This window comes from Arachis stenosperma, chromosome 4 (assembly GCF_014773155.1).
Source record: "Arachis stenosperma cultivar V10309 chromosome 4, arast.V10309.gnm1.PFL2, whole genome shotgun sequence".
NCBI classification, from domain to species: Eukaryota; Viridiplantae; Streptophyta; class Magnoliopsida; order Fabales; family Fabaceae; genus Arachis; species Arachis stenosperma.
In genome coordinates, this window is record NC_080380.1 from 52,119,832 (window position 1) to 52,140,279 (window position 20,448).

Below are 20,448 nucleotides of genomic sequence, written 5' to 3' on the forward strand. Positions count from 1 at the left end.
CTGGTGAAAATCCCACTTATCAATTTAAAAAGGATGTCACAATTCAGAATAAAATACTAGGAGTAGAATTCCCAGGTCATTTCCCAATGAGTTGAAACAAGGTGCGAATTATTCATCAGGAATTTTTCTGAGAAATTTTTGATGTTGGAATTAGAAAAATAAATAATGGAAGATTGAGGCAAGAAATAATAACTCGAGGTGTTATGTATTTGAAATTAAAGGCCTTGGCTAGGAGGAAATTAATTCGAGTTTCTATCATCGTTGAATTTCTCAAGTGTAATAGTAAGAGTTGTTGCTTCTAATTAATTATCCTCTTGCAGTTGCAAAGGAAGGTCAATTGGGTATGCTAACTCTGACTCACAAGTCCTAGCCCATTCCTAGGGAAGGGCTAGAGTTAGTGAAAATAGAGTAAGGTAACAATTTCAAAGTTCAAATTAACACTTAAGTTTTTCCAACTCAAGGAGTTCCAATTAATTAACTCCAAAGCTAAGTTGGGACACTACTCCATTGACATGAATGCCATTATCACAAACATGTAGAGGGAGTAGAAAAGAGACATGGTAATTAAAATTGAATTAATGAAACTAAAATTTGTATTGAGAAATAAATTGAAGAAAATTAAACTAATCAATGGGATTAAATATAAAAATGGTTCTTTGCATTAATAAATTCAAAATTAAGAAAATCTGAACATGAATTGGAACAACTAATGGAAAATAAAAGAGTAAGGTAATAGAAAAGCAAACTAAATGGGGATAACATCAAGCGGAGGTAGCAGCAGCTCTCTCTAAATCCAATCCAAAAGCGAAAAACTATGAAAAATGCTAGAACCCTAGAAGAGGTAGTGTTTTTCTCTCTAGAATTCAAAACTAAAACTAAAACTAAGTGAGAATGAAAGTGTCCAAGTCTCAGCTACACCCTTGCCTCTAATCTGGACTTTTGGGCTTGAAACTGGGTGAAAAGGGGCCTAGAAATTGCCCTCAGCAGATTCTGAAGTCTGCAGCACGTGACGGCCTATCACGCGTATGCGTCGATGCGTATTCTCCTAATTATGCATACGCGTGCTACACGCGTGCGCGTCGATTCTCGCCGATGAAATCCTTGCTTCCTTGTATTCCTTCTTCTTTTGCATGCTTCTTTTCCATCCTCTAAGCCATTCCTGCCCTATAGTCCCTAAAAACACTTAACACACATATCACGGTATCGAATGGAAATAAGAGAGGATTAAAAATAATGAATTTAAGGTCAAATAAGCATGTTTTCAATCATAACATCAATTTAGGAAGGAAAATGTATAACTATGCATTTTATATGAATAAGTATATAAAAGATTGATAAAATACACTCTATTTAGCACAAGATAAACCATAAAATAGTAGTTTATCAATCTCCCCACACTTAAACACTAGCATGTCCTTATGCTAAGCTCAAGGAAACCAAAAGAGTAAATGAGGAAAGGTGAGACTTATGCAATGCAACCTATCTATATGAATGCAACTACATGCTAAAATGTTTCCACCTACTTGGTTAAGAGTAAAAAACTCTCCAAGACAGACATAAGTAGATTCCACTAATTCAAATCACACAATAAGATCCAAGTAAACTTGTAAGAAGAAAGCTCATGGAAGCCGGGAACATAAAGTTGAGCATTGAACCCTCACTGAAAGTGTATTTGCACTCTAATCACTCAAGTGTCTAGGGTTAATCTACTCTAGTCTCCTCTAGTCATGCTTTCTAAAACTTTGTTCTTCATCTAACCAATTTAACTATTTAGTGTACAATGCAAATATCATGAGGACTTTTCAAGGTTGTAATGGGGCTAAAGTAAGGATGAGGATATATGTATGGCCAAGTGAGCTATGATTTGAATCTTTGACTAATCTAAGTTCGCGCCTAACACATACACACACTATATATAATTCTCAAATCATGCTTAGCTACCCAAATTCCCATTTTTGCAAACTTTCACACACTCATGTATCATTTTTCATTCCATCACATATGCATTGATCTTTTTATTGAACTTAACAATGGTAATTTTATCCCCTGTCCATTTATTCCTTTTCTCTTTTTTTTTCTTTTTTTTCTTTTTTTTCAATTGAAAGCATAATATATCAACGCATATGGTTTCTCTAATTTTCTACACGAGTGAGCATCCAAATTCCCAATATTTATCAGTAAAAGAAAAAATACATTCTCATCAACCATAGTTCCCATATTTTCCCACACTTTGTTGACACACACAATCTCTATCTTAAACTAACCAAAGATTTAAATAGGGTAATTAATTGTTTTTTCGCTTAGGACTAGTGATGTGGTAATATAAAGAACAAATGGGGGTTAAAAAGGCTCAAAGTGGCAAACAAAGGTAAATAGAATGGTAGGCTATTTGGGATAAGTGAGCTAATATCAAATGATGGCCTCAATCACATGTATGCATGAATATACACTAAACAATGGACATATAGAATGGAACAAAGCACAGATTGCAATCATAGAGAAGGAAACACACAAGAAGAAAAACCATGGTTAAATAATGTAACCATATAACTAAGCTCAAAATCTCACGGGTTGTGTGTTCTTTAGCTCTAAACCATGTTCCAAATTAAAATCTTCAAATAAGTTTAACAAAATTTTTTATTTGAATTAATGAAATGTTATAGAATAGTGTCTTGAGAAAGAATATATTAGTCAACCAAATAGTACCTGAATGCAAACAACAACTACTAGTCATGCAAGTTATTCTATGTAACAAAAGAAAGGTAAAATATTGGTGTTAAGAGAGAGAGAGAGAGATGTTACCTCCAAAAGTCATTCTGACCTCCCCACACTTAAGGTTTGGCACGGTCCTCCGTGCCGTCCGTGATGAAAAGAGTGGTGGTGGGAGCATCGCTTCCACTGTCCGGTGCATCATGGCTCTCTATGATACGAGGCGAAGTGGAATCCGGGGTGTCTGTCTCTTCGCTAGACAGTTGGGTGCCAACAATCAACTCCTTTAGGTGGGTATATCGGCACTTGTTACGATGCTCCATTCGCTTAGCCCACCGGTCTTGCCAGTTAAACCTTTCAAGGATCTGAAGGAGCAGCTGATTGGTTGAAGGTGCTTGTGGTGTGGATGATGGTAGAGTGGAGGAAGAAGGAGCGTTGTTGGACGGGCCTTCAGTCCGGCTTGCAGTAGGTGCTAGAGGCCTGATGTACTTCCCACTCGGAACATACTGATCATCGCGAGGAACTATGGCCTTCGTATCTCCTGCCCGATAGAAAACTCCTGCTACAGAGACTAAAGTTGTAACTAATGCGGGGAAGGGTAGGTTGCCCGCTATGTGTACATGCTCCAGAGCATGCCGGATGATGCGAGGTAAGTTCAGTGGTTGCTCTGTCAGAATGCACCATATTAGGACTGCCATGTCCATAGTGAAGGTTGACTCGTAGGTGCTCGGAAGGATGTAATGAGATAGAATCTGAGCCCACACGCGTGCCTCAAAAGTAAGTGCAAAGGCGGAGATGCCTTTAGGTCTAGCCCGGTGTTGTCCATAGATCCAGTTGTTGTCAGTTAGGGCGATGATGCCTAGGACACTTTTTCAGTCAAAAGTGTAAGTATGGCGTTCTAGCTGGGCTGCTTGATAAGCATCCAATCCCTCTGGGCTAGGTGGAAGATCCAATACCCTCTGTATGGCACCTTTAGAGATGGGAACTTGCTTTTGGCGAACATAGACAGACTGCAAGGTGTGCGAGTGAAAGTTGGAGTAAAATTCAACTACCCAAGATAAGTTGGCCTCTCGTGGCTGTCTTCTTAAGAATCACCACTGCCTCCTTTCGTTGCGGGGCTCCACAAAGTCAATAAAATGTGTCGAAAGGATGAGAAGGTGTTCATTATTATAGTTCCTTCTGCCAGAAGGGGGAACATCCGCTCACAGTAATGGTTGGTGAACCGTGCAGAATCCCGTGCAAAAAATGCTTTTTCCGCTTCATCCACTCAGATGATCCTCTTCGCCCTCTTAGTAGGTGGTTTGACTATTGTGGAGGGTGGTTCCTTAGCTGGTGCTCTTTTAATCCATGCCTCGCCAGTGCTCTGTCCGAAGCTTTCTCTTTTCCCTTCCTGGTAGCCATCCTGAAGGAGTAAAAAGAAGAATTAATGTCAAATATTGATAGCTAAAAACCGGGAGGAAGAGACTCCAAGTAGTAAAGAATGCCAAAGGAATAAATAATGTCCTAAAAGCATGGTATCTACAACATGCAAATAGGGCATCAGGTAAAATCATGGAGGCATATTATGACAACTAGATGCAAGAGAGTTTAAAGCATGCAAGTAGGAAGCATGAGAGGCATAGCTCAAGCATCAATAGCAACAATAATTATCACATGTAAGAAAATAATGAGCACTCAATATATGGACAATTAATGACTAATATACTCAATGCACAATAGATTGTAAGGTTTTGTGAAAACGAGGCACTAAAGTAAAAGAATAAAGTAAAAGAGAGATCAAAATGCCATGAGAGCTTTTTTCACAAACACTTTGTATGCAATATAAAAGTTCAAAATGAAGTAATCAATCCAAGCATGCATGAGACCTAGAATAAAATGTCAATTATCAAATCACTCCTCAAAATATCCACAAGCAAATATATGGCAAAAGAATCACCCAAATAAATATCCAACACTAACATAATCATGCAAAAAAATAGGAAGGAGAAGAGAGAAAGAAAAAGAACCTTAAGAAGAAGATAATAAAAATAGGGAGGTAATTGAGAGTGTGAGTGAGAGAAAAGTAATAAGAATGGAGGAAGAAGAAATTAAGAAAGAGAGAAGAGGAAGAATGAAGAAGAGGGGAAGAAGTAGAGGAAGAAAGAATTAGGATTTGAAAAGAAAAGAAAAGAAAAAGAAGTTTGAAAAAACGTTGAACATGGTAGCGTGCTGAATAAGTGATGCGGCGCAACTGACGCGCACGCGTAGCCCACGCGTACACGTGGGTGAGCTAAAAGGTATGGGACGCGTAAGCATCGGTCATGCGTCCACGTGACCAGGATCCATGCAAAACGCGCGAATCCATCCTCACTCATGCACAACTCTCTATTCAAAATACTTATTTACACCGGTTTACACGCCCACGCATACGGGTCATGGACGCTTACGCGTGGGTTGTCAAAGTAATAGGCGACACGTAAACATCGGTCACGCGTACGCGTGACCACTGGACGTGCTAGACGCATGTTTCCAGCGCCAAGGCAGCTCAACTTTCGGGCAAAACACACATTGACGCCAATTTCCACCCCACGTGTACGCGTCGCCTACGCATACGCGTCGCCCACGCGTACGCATGGGTCAGCTTGTGCAAAGGCACCGTTCCTACGAAGTTCTAGCGCAACTCTCTGCCCATTTTTTTAATTTTCATGCACCCACATATGACGCGTACACGTAATTCATAAACCACTATTTTATGATTTATGTTATGCTCAATTGAGTGGTTTCTATAAAGTCTTTGCTCACTTATTCATATAAATTGTATGGTTTTACAATTCCTTCCTTACTCCTTAGTATCTGTGAAAATATGTTTCCTAGACCATAAAATTATTAATTTTAATTATCCTTTATTACCATGCGATGCCTTGATATGTGTGTTAAGTGATTTTGGAGATTACAAGGCAGGAATGGCTCAGAGGATGGAAAGAAAGCATGCAAAAGTGGAAGGTTTACAAGAAGATGAAGGAATTGCTAAAGCTGTCAGCCTGACCTCTTCGCACTCAAACGGTCATAACTTGAGCTACAAAGGTCCAAATGAGGCGGTTTTAGTTGCGTTGGAAAGCTAACATCCCGGGCTTCGCAACAATAGATAATTTGCTATAGCTGCTCTGAAAATAGGCAACACGCATGCGTGAATCACGCGAACGCTGGAAAAAATACAATCCGCGCTAACGCATGGACGACGCTTCCGCATGACTTTGCAGCGACCTTACGTACCAAAAATCGCTGAGGGCAATTTTTGGGCTGTTTCTGACCTAATTTTTGGTTCAGAGAATACAAATTAGAGGCTATAAAGTGGCGGAATGCATCCATTCATAAACACAGCATTCATTATTCACAATTTTCAGGATTAGATGTAGTTTCTAGAGAGAGAGGCTCTCTCCTCTCTCTTAGGATTTAGGATTTAGGATTTCTATTAGTTTTAGGATTATTCTTCTTTATTCCAGGTTCAATGTTACTTTAATTTATATTTCTCTTCTACTTTTAGATACTCTATTGCTTTTACTTGTATTTGACTCATTTTGCCAAATTGGCTTATGAACTTTTTCATGTTAGATTTGAATTTATGATTAAATATAATTTAAGGTATTTCAGATTTATGATTTCTACTTAGCTTTTTATATTCTAGGCTTTAATTGATGAATTGATTAATTGGAGACACTTGAGTTATGAAACTCATTGTGATTGATAATTGTTATCTTTGCCAATTAATTTGAATTCCAATAACTCTAGTCTTTTCATAGGAATTGACTAGGATCTAAGGAATCAAATTGATTCATCCACTTAACTTACCTTCATAGTTAGAGGTTAGTAAGGTGGGAGCAAAATCCAATTCTCGTCATAATTGATAAGGATAACTAGGATAGGACGTCCAGTTTTCATATATTGTCAAGAGTTTTTCTAGTTATTAATTTATTTTTCCTGCAATTTATTTTCCCTGTTCAACCTTTCAAAAACCCAAAAATATTGTTTTCCATAACCAATAATAAATCATACTTCCCTGCAATTCCTTGAGAAGACGACCCGAGGTTTGAATACTGATAAACCACTATTTTATGGTTTATATTGTGCTAAATTGAGTGGATTTTATCAATCTTTCATACACTTATTCATACTAATTGCATGAGTTTACGTTTTCCTTCCTGATTTTGTGCTATGATTGAAAACATGCTTCTTTGGCTTTTATTTTCTTTTATTTGAATCCTCTCTTATTATCATTCGATATCTTGATATGTGTGTTAAGTGATTTCAGGGATTACAGGGCAAGAATGGCTTAGAGGATGGAAAGGAAGCATACAAAAGTGGAAGGAATACAAGAAGTTGAAGAAATTGCTAAGCTGTCTAGCCTGACCTCTTCGCACTCAAACGGTCATAACTTAAGCTACAGAAGTCCAAATGACTCGGTTCTAATTGCGTTAGAAAGATAACGTTAGGGGCTTCGATTTGATATATAATTCGCCATAATGGCCGTACAGGTAGGCAATGCGAATGCGCGCTCCACGTGGACGCGTTGCATCTGCGAAAATCAGCGTGGCAGATTTCATAACCAGCGAATTCTGGGCTATTTCCGGCCCAGTTTCAAGCCCAGAAAACACAGATTAAAGGCTGCAAAGTGGAGGAATGACGGGGACGATTCATAATTCACTTTTCATAATTTTAGATGTAGTTTTTTAGAGAGAGAGTTTCTCTCCGTTCTCTTAGGATTAGGATTTTTAGAAATTAAGAATATTTCTTCTTCATCACAGGTTCAATGTTCCTTTAATTTATTTTCCACTCTTATTTTATTACTTTAATTGATATTTATCTTTTCAATTTAGCTTATAAACCTTTCCATGTTAGATTTGAATTTATATTTAAACGTAGTTTGATGTGTTCCAGATTTATGATTTTTCATTTAGCCTTTTATATTCCTTAGCTTTAATTGATTAATTGGAGACTCTTGAGTTATCAAACTCGTCGTGATTGATAATTGCTATTTTTACTAATTAAATTGAATTCCAATAACTCTAGTCCTTTCTTAGAAATTGACTAGGACTTGAGGATCAAACTAATTAGTCCACTTGACTTTCCTTTGCTTTAGTAAAAGTTAACTAAGTGGTATTAAAACTCAATTCTCATCACCATCGATAAGGATAACTAGGATAGGACTTCCAATTTCTCATATCTTGCCAAGAGTTTATTTTACAATTATTTATTTATTTTACTTGTCATTTAACATACTTCTTCCTTACTTTCAAAACCCCCAGTCTACAAGACTCATAACCAATAATAAGAACATACCTCCCTGCAATTCCTTGAGAAGACGACCCGAGGTTTAAATACCCGGTTATCAATTTTAAAGGGGTTTGTTACTTGTGACAACCAAAACGTTTGTAAGAAAGGACTTTTGTTGGTTTAGAATCTATACTTGCAACGGGAAGTTATTCTAAATTCTAGACCACACAAAAGTTCTGTCTTCAAATACTTCGGTTATAACTTTTATTGGGTTTTGTCACTTGTGACAACCAAACTTTTGTACGAAAGAATTCTCTGTTGTTTTAGAAACTATACTTACAACGCGATTATATTCTTGTGAATTTCTTTACCGGCAAAAGTCCGTTCGTCAGTCATTGACACTTGCGCTTGGATGCCGCTTTTTTTTAATATAAAAGTAGAAGGAAATATGCAGAACTGATAAATAACACTATTATAAATGAGATGAAAATAATAAAAAGAGAAGATCATACCATGGTGGGTTGACTCCCACCTAGCACTTTTGTTTAACGTCCTTAAGTTGGACGGTCCATGAACTTAGTCCTCTTCTTGGGCTGGTTCCTTCAAGAGAAAGATTTCTAGCTCCTTGTTGCTCTTCATCTTCTCACCATGATATAGTTTCAAGCAGTGGCCGTTTATCTTGAAGAAGGTGGGGCTTGACGGATGACTCAGAAGAAGACTCCATAAGGCTCAACCTTCTCCACCTTGTAGGGACCTTCCCACCATGATCTCAACTTTTCTGGCATGAGTCTCAGCCTTGAGTTATAGAGGAGGACTAAATCCCCAGCTCTAAACTCTCTTCACTTGATATTCTTGTCATGCACCGCCTTAACGTTTTCCTTGTAGAGCCGTGAGTTCTCATATGGTTCCAGTCGAAGGCACTCTAATTCCTATAGTTGCAGCTTCCTTTTAGTGTTGGCTCCCCCCAATCCTAAGTTGCATTCCTTCACCGTTCAGTTTGCCTTGTGTTCCACCTCCACTGGAAGATGACAAGCCTTCCTGTAAATGAGGCGGAATGGACTCATTCCGATGGGTGTCTTGTATGCAGTCCTATAAGCCCAAAGCGCATTTGCTAGTCTAGTACTCCAGTCCTTCCTGTGAGGCTTCACAATCTTCTCCAATATGCGCTTGATCTCCCTATTGGATACCTCGGCTTGCCCATTGGTCTTGGGGTGGTAAGCTGTCGCCACCATGTGAATGATGCTATGTTTCTTTAATAGACCTGTCAATCTCCTGTTACAAAAATGAGTGCCTTGATCACTCACGATTGCTCGTGGTGATCCAAAGTGACATATAATATTATTTCGAACAAAAGATACAACAGTGTTAGCATCATCAGTATGGGTAGGAATTGCTTCCACCCATTTAGACACGTAATCAACAGCTAACAATATGTATAAGAAACCTTTAGAGTTTGAAAATGGACCCATGAAGTCAATACCCCAAACATAAAAAATCTAACAGAACAACATAAGTTGTTAGGGCATCTTATCCCTCTTAGATATATTCCCAAACCTTTGGCATTGGGGGCAAGAGTCACAATACATACAAGCATCCTTAAAAAGTGTGGGCCACCAGAATCCACAGTCTAAAATTTTTCTAGCAGTTCTTTGAGGTCCAAAATGTCCACCACTCTCAGAAGCGTGGCAGGCCTCTAAAATTGACTGGAATTCTGATTGTGGTACACGCCTTCTAATTATTTGGTCAGGACCACATCTCCATAAATATAGGTCATCCCATATATAATATTTGGACTCGCTTTTCAGCTTGTCCCTTTGATGCTAAATAAAATTAGGAGGGAAGATACGACTAAGTAAATAATTAGCTACAGGTGCATACCAAGGAACCACCTCAAATACTTCTTGCAAGCAATCAAGTGGAAAAGCATCATTGATAGGGGTGGGGTCATTTTTAATATGTTCCAGGCGACTCAAGTGGTCCGCCACTAAGTTTTAAGAACCACTCCTATCTTTGAGTTATAAATCAAATTCTTGCAACAGCAGTATCTAACGGATTAACCTTGGTTTTGACTTTTGCTTAGCTAACAAATACTTTGAAGCTGCGTGGTCTGAATATACTACCACCTTAGTACCAAGTAAATAAGCCCGGAATTTATCCAAGGCAAAAACAATAGCTAAAAGCTCTTTTTTGGTGGTAGTATAATTAGACTGAGCACCGTCTAAAGTCTTAGAGGCATAAGCAATAATATAGTAGTCCTTACCTTTGCGTTGAGCCAGTGCCGCTCCTACCGCATAGTTTGATGCTTCGCATATGATCTCGAATGGCCTGCTCTAGTCAGGCCCTCTCACAATAGGAGCTTGGGTCAAGGCAACCTTCAGCTTATCAAACGCCTCCATGTAATCTTCACTCAACTCGAACTCTACATCCTTCTGTAGCAGATGGGAAAAAGAAAGTGCTACCTTACTGAAATCCTTGATAAATCGCCGGTAGAAACCTGCATAACCAAGAAACGAACGAACTTCCCTCACAGAGGAGGGATAAGGTAACCCAGAAATAATATATACCTTTGCTGGATCAATCGATATACCAGTATTAGAAACAACATGTTCTAGAACAATACCTTGTTTGACCATAAAATGACATGTTTCAAAATTAAGTACAAGGTTTGAACAAGTACACCATTCTAATACCTTAGCTAAACAATCCAAGCAAAGGTCAAATGAATCACCATAGACACTAAAGTCATCCATAAAAACTTCCATACAATTCTCAAGAAAATCTGAGAAAATACTCATCATGCATCTTTGGAACGTAGCGGGTGCATTTCATATGCCAAAAGGCATCCTCTTATATGCATATGTTCCAAAGGGATGTGTAAAAGTAGTTTTCTCCTGATCTTCAGGAGCTATATGAATTTGGAAATATCCTGTGTAACCATCTAGAAAACAATAGTGCGATTTACCTGACAGGCGATCAAGCATTTGATCGATGAAAGGCAGCGGGTAGTGATCCTTGCGAGTGGCCTGGTTCAGATGCTTGTAGTCAATGCACACCCTCCAAGAATTTTTCACTCTTGTAGCCATGAGCTTCCCATGCTCTTTCTTTACCATGGTGACACCAGACTTCTTAGGAACCACCTGTACTAGGCTAACCCATTCACTATCCGAGATTGGATAAATGATGTCAGCTTCTAGCAGCCTGGTTACTTCTTTCTTCACCACTTCTAAAATGGTGAGGTTCAATCGGCTTTGAGGTTGATGAATAGGCCTCGCTCCCTCCTCTAGAAATATTCGGTGCTCGCAAAATCCACCTAATTGCTTTCTTATGTCTTCTCAGTACGCTAAGCAGTTGCTCCTCTTGTTGGGAAGTGAGTTCCCTTGCAATGATAACCGAAAACTTCTGATTGTCTTTAAGGTAGGCGTACTTGAGATGAGGTGGAAGGGGTTTTAATTCCATTTTCAACTCACGGCTTGGTGCGTGATCATCTGGAGCCGTTGAAGGTAGCAGGGTGTCCTCAGCATGCTCAGATGGCTTCTCCACACTTGTACCTTGCTCCATGTGCATCTCATCCATTGCTTCTTGGTGAACTTCTGCCACAGTCCCATCAATAACGTCGCACTGGAAGATGGAATGGTCTTCCGGTGGATGCTTCATAGCTTCATCCAAGTTGAAGCTCACTACTCTACCATCTATCTCGAAAGAATAGGTTCCTAAAAAGGCATCCAACTTGAACTTTGAAGTTTTCAGAAATGGCCTTCCAGCAAGATGGATGAAGGTCTTCCAGAGTCACTAGGGGGCATCTCTAGAATGTAGAAGTCTATAGGAAACGTCAGTCCTTTAATGCTTACTAGGATATCTTCCGCAATGCCAACCACTAAAATTATGCTCTTATCTGCCAAAATAAAACGTGCTGCCGACCTTTTCAAGGGTGGGAGCCTCAAGGCATTATATACAGATAATGGCATAATACTAACACATGCACCTAAATCACACATGCAGTCAATAAATTGTACACCCCCTGTTATGCAAGTAACCATGCATGCACCAGGATCCCCATATTTTTCCAGTAAAGCACCCATTAAAGCAGAAATAGAGCTACCTAAGGGAAGAATTTCTAAATCATTTATTTTATCTTTATGCATGCACAAATCTTTTAGAAAGTTAGCATATTTAGGTACTTGTTGAATAACATCAAAAAGGGAATAGTTACCTTAACCTTTTTTAAGATCTCTACCATTTTGGGATCCAGCTCCACTTGCTTCTTATTCCTCCTAGCAAGGTGTGGGAAAGGGATGGGAATGGCATTCTCTAGAGCTCGGCTCTTCTGGACTTCTCTCCTGCAATGTAGTTTCAGACCTCGAAGTGATGCCGTTGATTCCACCCTTAGGGTTGGGTAAAGGTTGAGATGGAAGTGCACTAGAGCTTGAAGGTTGGTTGTTAGGGGTAGATGGTGGTTCCATTCGGGATATAAGAGCTTGTAGAGTATAGGTAAGACCAGTAAAGCTAGAGGTAAGTGAATTATGAAGCTCTTTTTTTCCTTGCAGGATAGAACAGACTGTTTCATCTTGGTTAGAGGAAGGGTGAGGGTAGGTGATTTGAGGGGCTTGTTGTTGGTTGAATGGAGGTGCTTGGTATTGCCTTTGGTGAGGTTCTCTGTATGGAGGGTTTTGTTGGTTCCGATTCTGTTGATAGTTGTTGTTATTCCACCTTTGATTTTGACCGGTGTTTCTGCCTCCTTGGATGTAGTTGTCCCTCTATCCTTGGCTGGAATTGTCTCTCCATCCTTGGTTGGAGTTGTCTTGCCAACCCTGATTGTAGTTCTCACCTTAAGTTGGACGGTCATAGAAATTATGAGTAGCCGCCAAGGTGTTGTCTTCTTGTTAGAGTTGAGGACATTCGTCAGTGTAGCGAGAATAGCAAGCATATATTCCACACACTCTCTGAGGGACTAACTATTGACAATGTTGCTATGGAGGAGGCAGAGGTTGTTGTTGGTTAAGCTGGAGCTGCTTCAGTATATTGGCCATCTCTCCCAGAGTCTTTGTGAGTGCAGCTGTCTCACTGCTAAAGGAAACTTTCGCAATAGCCTTGGGATGGTTGTTTTTCTGCCTTGCATTTCAGGTGGACTCAGCTAGATCGGTGAACAGTTGCCACGCTTCTGTCGCTGTCTTATACTTAGTCAGAGAGCCATTACTCGCAGCATCTTAGAGGGTCTTGTCTCCAGGCTTCATGCCTTGGCTAAAGTAGCTAATCAACACCAACTGGTCAATCTTGTGATGGAGACATGAATCCAGGAGATTCCTGAAGCATTCCCAATACTCACAAAGAGTCTCTGATTCCTAATCTTGTTGAGGCAGCTTCACATGCTCTTGCTGTGGTCCATGTGCTGGCTCTCTAGCTTGCTCCATCCTTCTTTTAGTGATGGGCTTGTCTTCCTCAATGGAGATATCTCCTTTTATAACAATTCTAGCTGAATTGTATAGATGACAGATAAGGTGGGAGAATGCCAACTTTGCTAAGGTGAAAGACTTTTCATCTTTCTTGTACAACTATTGAGGTATTACCTCATGTACCTCCACCTCACTTCCAATCATGATGCAATGAATCATGATGGCTTTGTCAATGGTCACTTCTGAACGATTGCTAGTAGGGATGTGACGGGCGAAAAATTGCCGATTAAGAATTTATAATAAAAATAATGTTGCGAATACAGTTCTTAACCGGCAAAAATCCCACTTATCAATTTAAAAAGGATGTAACAATTCAGAATAAAATACTAGGAGTAGAATTCCCAGGTCGTTTCCCAACGAGTTGAAACAAGGTGCGAATTATTGATCAGAAATTTTTCTGAGAAATTTTTGATGTTGGAATTAGAAAAATAAATAATGGAATATTGAGGCAAGAAATAATAACTCGAGGTGTAATGTATTTGAAATTAAAGGCCTTGGCTAAGTGGAAATTAACTGGAGTTTCTATCCTCGTTGAATTTCTCAAGTGTAATAGTAAGAGTTGTTGCTTCCAATTAATTATCCTCTTGTAGTTGCAAAGGAAGGTCAATTGGGTATGATAACTCTGACTCACAAGTCATAGCCCCTTCCTAGGGAAGGACTAGAGTTAGTGAAAATAGAGTAAGGCAACAATTTCAAAGTTCAAATTAACACTTGAGTTTTTCCAAATCAAGGAGTTCGAATTAATTAACTCCAAAGCCAAGTTGGGACTCTACTCCATTGACATGAATGCCATTTTCACAAACATGTAGAGGGAGTAGCAAAGAGACATGGCAATTAAAACTGAATTAATGAAACTAAAATTTGTATTGAGAAATGAATTGAAGAAAATTAAACTAATCAACGGGATTAAATATAAAAATGGTTCTTTGCATTAATAAATTTAAAATTAAGAAAATTCGAACATGAATTGGAACAACTAATGGAAAATAAAAGAGTAAGGTAATATAAAAGCAAACTAAATGGTGACAACTTCAAGCGGAGGTAGTAGCAGCTCTCTCTAAATCCAATCCAAAAGCGAAAAACTATGAAAAATGTTAGAACCCTAGAAGAGGTAGTCTTTTTCTCTCTAGAATTTAAAACTAAAACTAAAACTAAGTGAGAATGAAAGTGTCCAAGTCTCAGCTACACCCCTGCCTCTACTCTGGACTTTTGGTCTTGAAACTGGGTGAAAAAGGGGCACAGAAATTGCCCTTAGCGGATTCTGAAGTCTGCAGCACGTGACGGCCTATCACGCGTATACGTCGTCCACGCGTACGCGTCGATGTGTATTCTCCTAATTACGCGTATGTGTGCTACACGCGTGCGTGTCGATACTCGCCCATGAAATCCTTGCTTCCTTGTATTCCTTCCTCTTTTGCATGCTTCTTTTCCATCCTCTAAACCATTCCTGCCCTATAATCCTTGAAAACACTTAACACACATATCATGGCATCGAATGGAAATAAGAGAGGATTAAAAATAACGAATTTAAGGTCAAATAAGCATGTTTTCAATCATAGCATCAATTTAGGATGAAAAATATAAAACCATGCATTTTATATGAATAAGTGTATAAAAGATTGATAAAACCCACTCTATTTAGCACAAGATAAACCATAAAATAGTAGTTTATCAGGATGAGTTAATGATGAGCGGATAATTTATACACTTTTTGGCATTATTTTTAGTATGTTTTTAGTATGATCTAGTTAGTTTTTAGTATATTTTTATTAGTTTTTAGTTAAAATTTACTTTTCTGGACTTTACTATGAGTTTGTGTGTTTTTCTGTGATTTCAGGTATTTTCTGGCTGAAATTGAGGGACCTGAGCAAAAATCTGATTCAGAGACTGAAAAGGACTGCAGATGCTGTTGGATTCTGACCTCCCTGCACTCGAAGTGGATTTTCTGGAGCTACAGAAGCCCAATTGGCGCGCTCTCAACGGCGTTGGAAAGTAGACATCCTGGGCTTTCCAGCAATATATGATAGTCCATACTTTGCCCAAGATTTGATGGCCCAAACTGGCGTTCAAAGTCACCTACAGAAATTCCAGCGTTAAACGCCGGAACTGGCACCTAATTGGGAGTTAAACGCCCAAACTGGCATAAAAGCTGGCGTTTAACTCCAAGAGAAGTCTCTACACGAAAATGCTTCATTGCTCAGCCCAAGCACACACCAAGTGGGCCCGGAAGTGGATTTTTATGTCATTTACTCATCTCTGTACACCCTAGGCTACTAGTTCTCTATAAATAGGACCTTTTACTATTGTAATAGATAGAGAATCTTTTGATCATGTTTTTATGATTGAACCCTCTTTTGGGAGGCTGGCCATTCGGCCATGCCTAGACTTTGTTCTTATGTATTTTCAACGGTGGAGTTTCTACACACCATAGATTAAGGTGTGGAGCTCTGCTGTACCTCGAGTATTAATGCAATTACTATTGTTCTTCTATTCAATTCCGCTTGTTCTTTGTCCAAGATATCACTTGTTCTTCAACTTGATGAAGGTGATGATTGACACTCATCATCATTCTCACTCATGAACAAAGTGACTGACAACCATTCTTGTTCTACAAGCATCTGAGGTTTAGTGAATATCTCTTGGATTCTTTAACCGGAATCTTCGTGGTATAGGCGAGAACTGATGGCGGCATTCAAGAGAATCCGGAAGGTCTAACCTTGTTTGTGGTATTCTGAGTAGGATTCAATGATTGAATGACTGTGACGTGCTTCAAACTTGTAACCTGCTGGGCGTTAGTGACAGACGCAAAAGAGGGATTCTATTCCAGTAGGAGCGGGAACCAACCGGTGATTGGCCGTACTGTGACAGAGTGCGTGAGCATTAGCTTTCACTGCGAGGATGGAAGGTAGCCATTGACAACGGTGAAACCCTACACGAGCTTGCCATGGAAAGGAGTAAGAAGGATTGGATGAAGACAGTAGGAAAGTAGAGAGACGGAAGGGAAGGCATCTTCATACGCTTGTCTGAAGCTCTTACACCAATGATATACATAAGTATCTCTATCTTTATCTTTATGCTTTATTCGTTTATCACTATACCCATTTGAGTCTGCCTGACTGAGATTTACAAGGTGACCATAGCTTGCTTCATACCACCAATCTCCGTGGGATCGACCCTTACTCGCGTAAGGTTTATTACTTGGACGACCCAGTGCACTTGCTGGTTAGTTGTGCGAAGTTGTGTTTATGCCATGGTATTGAGCACCAAGTCCTTGAAGCCATTACTAGGGATTGTTCTGTGTAAAAGTATTGATCACAATTTCGTGCACCAAGTTTTTGGCGCCGTTGCCGGGGATTGTTCTTGTGTATGGACAACTGACGGTTCATCTTGTTGCTTAGATTAGGTATTTTTTCTTCAGAGTTCTTAAGAATGAATTCTAGTGTTTCAAGGTGATGTTCTTATCATCACCAAAGCTGATTGATCATCATCAATTTAGCTCTTGAATGCAATGTCCTGCTGAAGCTTAGCTAGCTATGTCTAATTCCTTTAGACTAACTGATGCATTCGCATATTTGCCATTTTAACTAGTCAGTTTAGTTAGTTTTAGCTTAGGTTCATCCACTTTCTTTGAAATAAATGAGCAATTTTGTGAGTTTTCCTCCATGCATCCATGAACCAAGAATTAAGTGAAATTTGGCATAATTCATGCAAATAAATCAAGGAGTTTATATACAAGTTGATGTGAATGATTCCCTTGAAAATTATTGCATAAGATGGCAAAACTTTGAGGAAAGTTCTTTGGTTTATGTTAGGTGATGAAGCAAGAAGACAATGGAGCAAGAAAATATTGGAGAAAGGAAGAACAAGCAAGTTGGCAACTTGGAAATCAAGTTGGCAACTTGCTAGTGTGTGTCCAGCAGAGTTGGCAGCTTGACCTCCCCCTCTTCAAGGATGAATATCTTGAACCACAAGGATCCAATTGGCATGATTCCAATTGCGTTGAGAAGCTGACATCAAGAGCTTTCCAACGATATATAATAGTCCATAATGTGGCGAGGAATGGAAGCTCAAATCAGAGGGAAACTCAAGCCCCAAGAGCAAGGAAATGAAGCATTGCAAGTTGCCAACTTGAGCAGCAAGTTGGCAACGCCAGGCAGCCCTGGAGAAGCAAAGTTGGCGTTGCCAACTCTAGAACCACGTTGCCAACGCCACAACACAAGCAAGTTTGGCAGCCTTGGGAGCAAAGTTGGCGTTGCCAACTCTAGGAGCATGTTGCCAACGCCACACACACAAGCTTGGCCCTGGAGGAAGAGCTGGCGTTGCCAACTCTAGAACCACGTTGCCAACGCCCACCAAAGCAATCTTGGGGAGCTAATCTTGGCTGCCAACGCCAGGAAGGGCACCAATCATGTTGCCAACGCCAATCTTGGCTGCCAGCCAAGTTGCCAACGCCAAGCAAGGCTACCAACCACGTTGCCAACGCTGAAATACAAAGGAGTGTTTGCCAAAAACGCTGGTGAGCTGGACAGCCTGACCTTACCTCCTTCAATGGAGTATATCTTGAGCTACAAAGCTCCAAATGAGGTGATTCCAACGGAATTTGAAAGTAGACATCCAGAGCTTTCCAACCATATATCATAGTATGGGATTGGCATTCATTTGAAGCTTCAAAAGTTGGCTTCATTTAGAGCTTCAGAATCTGAGCACGTTGGCAACGCTGGAAACAAGGGCGTGTTTACCAAAAACGTGTGCGATTTTGGCAGCCTGACCATGTCCACTTCAATGGAAGATATCTTGAGCTACAGAGATCCAAATTGAGTGCTTCCAGTTGCGTTGGAAAGCTAACATTCAGAGCTTTGCAACCATATATGATAGTCTATGGTGGAGCACAAAATTGAAGCCAAACCAGAGTCATCTTTAGGCCCTAAAAACAAGAACATGAAGTGAAATTCAAGAAGGCTAGAGATTAGCCTAGGAGTGTGGCACGAGCACGTTGCCAACGTGCTAGATAGGGGCGTGTTTGCAACAACGCCAGCCCCAAGTCCTTGCCTTGGGAGAGTAAGGCACGGGCACGTTGCCAACTTGGGGTTGAGGGTGCGTTATTCACAACAACTTGGCAACAACTTGGCAGCTTGACCTTACCTTCTTTGAGGAACCATAACTTGAGCTAGGAAAGTCCAATTGAGGTGATTCCAGTGGCATTAGAAAATAGACATCAAGAGCTTTCCAATGATGTATAATAGTCCATATTGAAGCTGAAGGTTGACACTCAAATTCTGGGCTACATTTAGCATGAAAGTAAGGCCAAGAAGAGGAAAAGCAAGTTGTTGGCAATAACTTGGGCTAGCAACGCCCAAGTCTCATACTTCATGCCCAGGAAATTGTCCTGCACGTTGCCAACGTGCATTTGGCCTGGAGTTAGTGCCAATAACGCCCTCAATGGGCCAGAAGCATGAGGAATGAACTCTTCCTCTCCAAGTCTAGCAACACTTCCAATTGAGCCACGAATTCAACAATGAGAAAGCCCACATTGCTAACCCAAATTGAAGATCTCTGAAGAGTTTTAGGAGTAGTATAAATAGAAGAGATTGATGTACTTGTAGGGAACTTTTTACACTTTTACTTTACTTTTTGACACTTAGACATTTTTACACTTTCTAGCACTTGTATTTGAGAACACTTTGGTACTTCCAAGAGGAGAGCCAGAGAGCTAATTTTGGTTCATCTTGGAACTCTTCTTCTTCATTTTCTTAATCTTGAAGCATTTCATTCTTCTTCTTCTTCTTCTTTTACATTTAGTTTAATTTTGATTTATGGCAATTGTTGTTGAAATTGGAGCTATGACTCACTAAACCCCACATTCATTAGGGGGATGAGCTCTGCTTGTTGAAATGAGTTGGTGAATTCATCTTTTCCTCCTCAATTTTAGTGGTTGATCTAAAGAGGGAACTCTTGCTCTTCATAGATTCAACCACCATCGAGAGAGGGGTTAATCTACATGAATTATGTGGTGAATTTGAGGAATGAGCCACATAATTCAGTTTAGAGTTCATCCTTTCATGATTCCTTCAATCAATATACCTTGGTTAGTGTTCATACCCTGACCGAGCTCTCCATACTCGGCCAATCCACGAAAGGTCCGACCTCATCCAAAAGGCCCACGCCTAAAGGTCGGACCTCGGACATCATAGCAAGGAAGGCCCATCAAAAGGAACGCAGCCCAAAACCTAAAGGCCGAAATAGGCCTAGAAGAGGCGGTTCCGCAAAGATAGAGATAAAACTCCCAAAAGATAAGATAAGATAAGAAATATCTTATCCAGGGAAGATCACGGCCAACCACTATAAATACACTGGAACACCCAGGTATAACTCATACTCTAATTCTACTCAATATCTGCTTGGACCCATGCTAACTTAAGCATCGGAGTGTCATTGCAGGTACAACCCCCCGCCGCTCAGCACACCAAGCTCGGGTCACGGAACCCCTACCTCGGGTCTTGCTAGACGACCGAGCTACACGTTTCAGGTAACCCTCGGAACAGTTAGTATGTGAGATGTAACTCTCCTTGGTTGAGATTATAGGAATTGTGTGGCTGGATTAGAAAGGAGCTTCATCTATTCTCATGAACAAATAGATCACGAGAGTGGCATTTGGTTATGTTGAGAGAGATTGAATCACCAAGAGATTGGGATTCAATCACCCACTTGCCATGGATCTATACCCATGATTGAGAAGGATTTGACTAACATCAATTCATGAAAACTTGCATCTCTGATCCCTAATGATCTTCTCTACCATCAATTCTTATTTCTATTGCCTTTAGTTGTTTAATTTCCCACAACCCAATTCCCTTTTACATTCGGTCATTTTATTCTTCTTGTCATCTACATTTTGTTCCTTTAATTCATGCTATTTACTCTTATGTTCTTTAAATTTCTGCAACCTTTAATTCCTTGCAATTTATCTTTGATGTCATTTAAGTTTCTTGCAATTTAAGTTTCCGTTATTTACTTTCATTTAATTTTTCTTTTCTAGTTC

At 39.8% G+C, this 20,448-nt stretch overlaps 1 protein-coding gene across 1 annotated transcript; it reads right to left on the reverse strand.

Moving 5' to 3' along the window:
- Positions 1-3,976: 3,976 nt before the first annotated feature.
- Positions 3,977-9,191, reverse strand: LOC130974985 (uncharacterized). The gene is made up of 2 exons (XM_057899820.1): positions 8,961-9,191; positions 3,977-4,111 (listed from the first exon to the last, which is right to left on the reverse strand). Exons 1-2 carry the CDS (start codon positions 9,189-9,191, stop codon positions 3,977-3,979), a joined length of 366 nt encoding a protein of 121 aa, XP_057755803.1.
- Between the last annotated feature and the right edge of the window lie 11,257 nt (positions 9,192-20,448).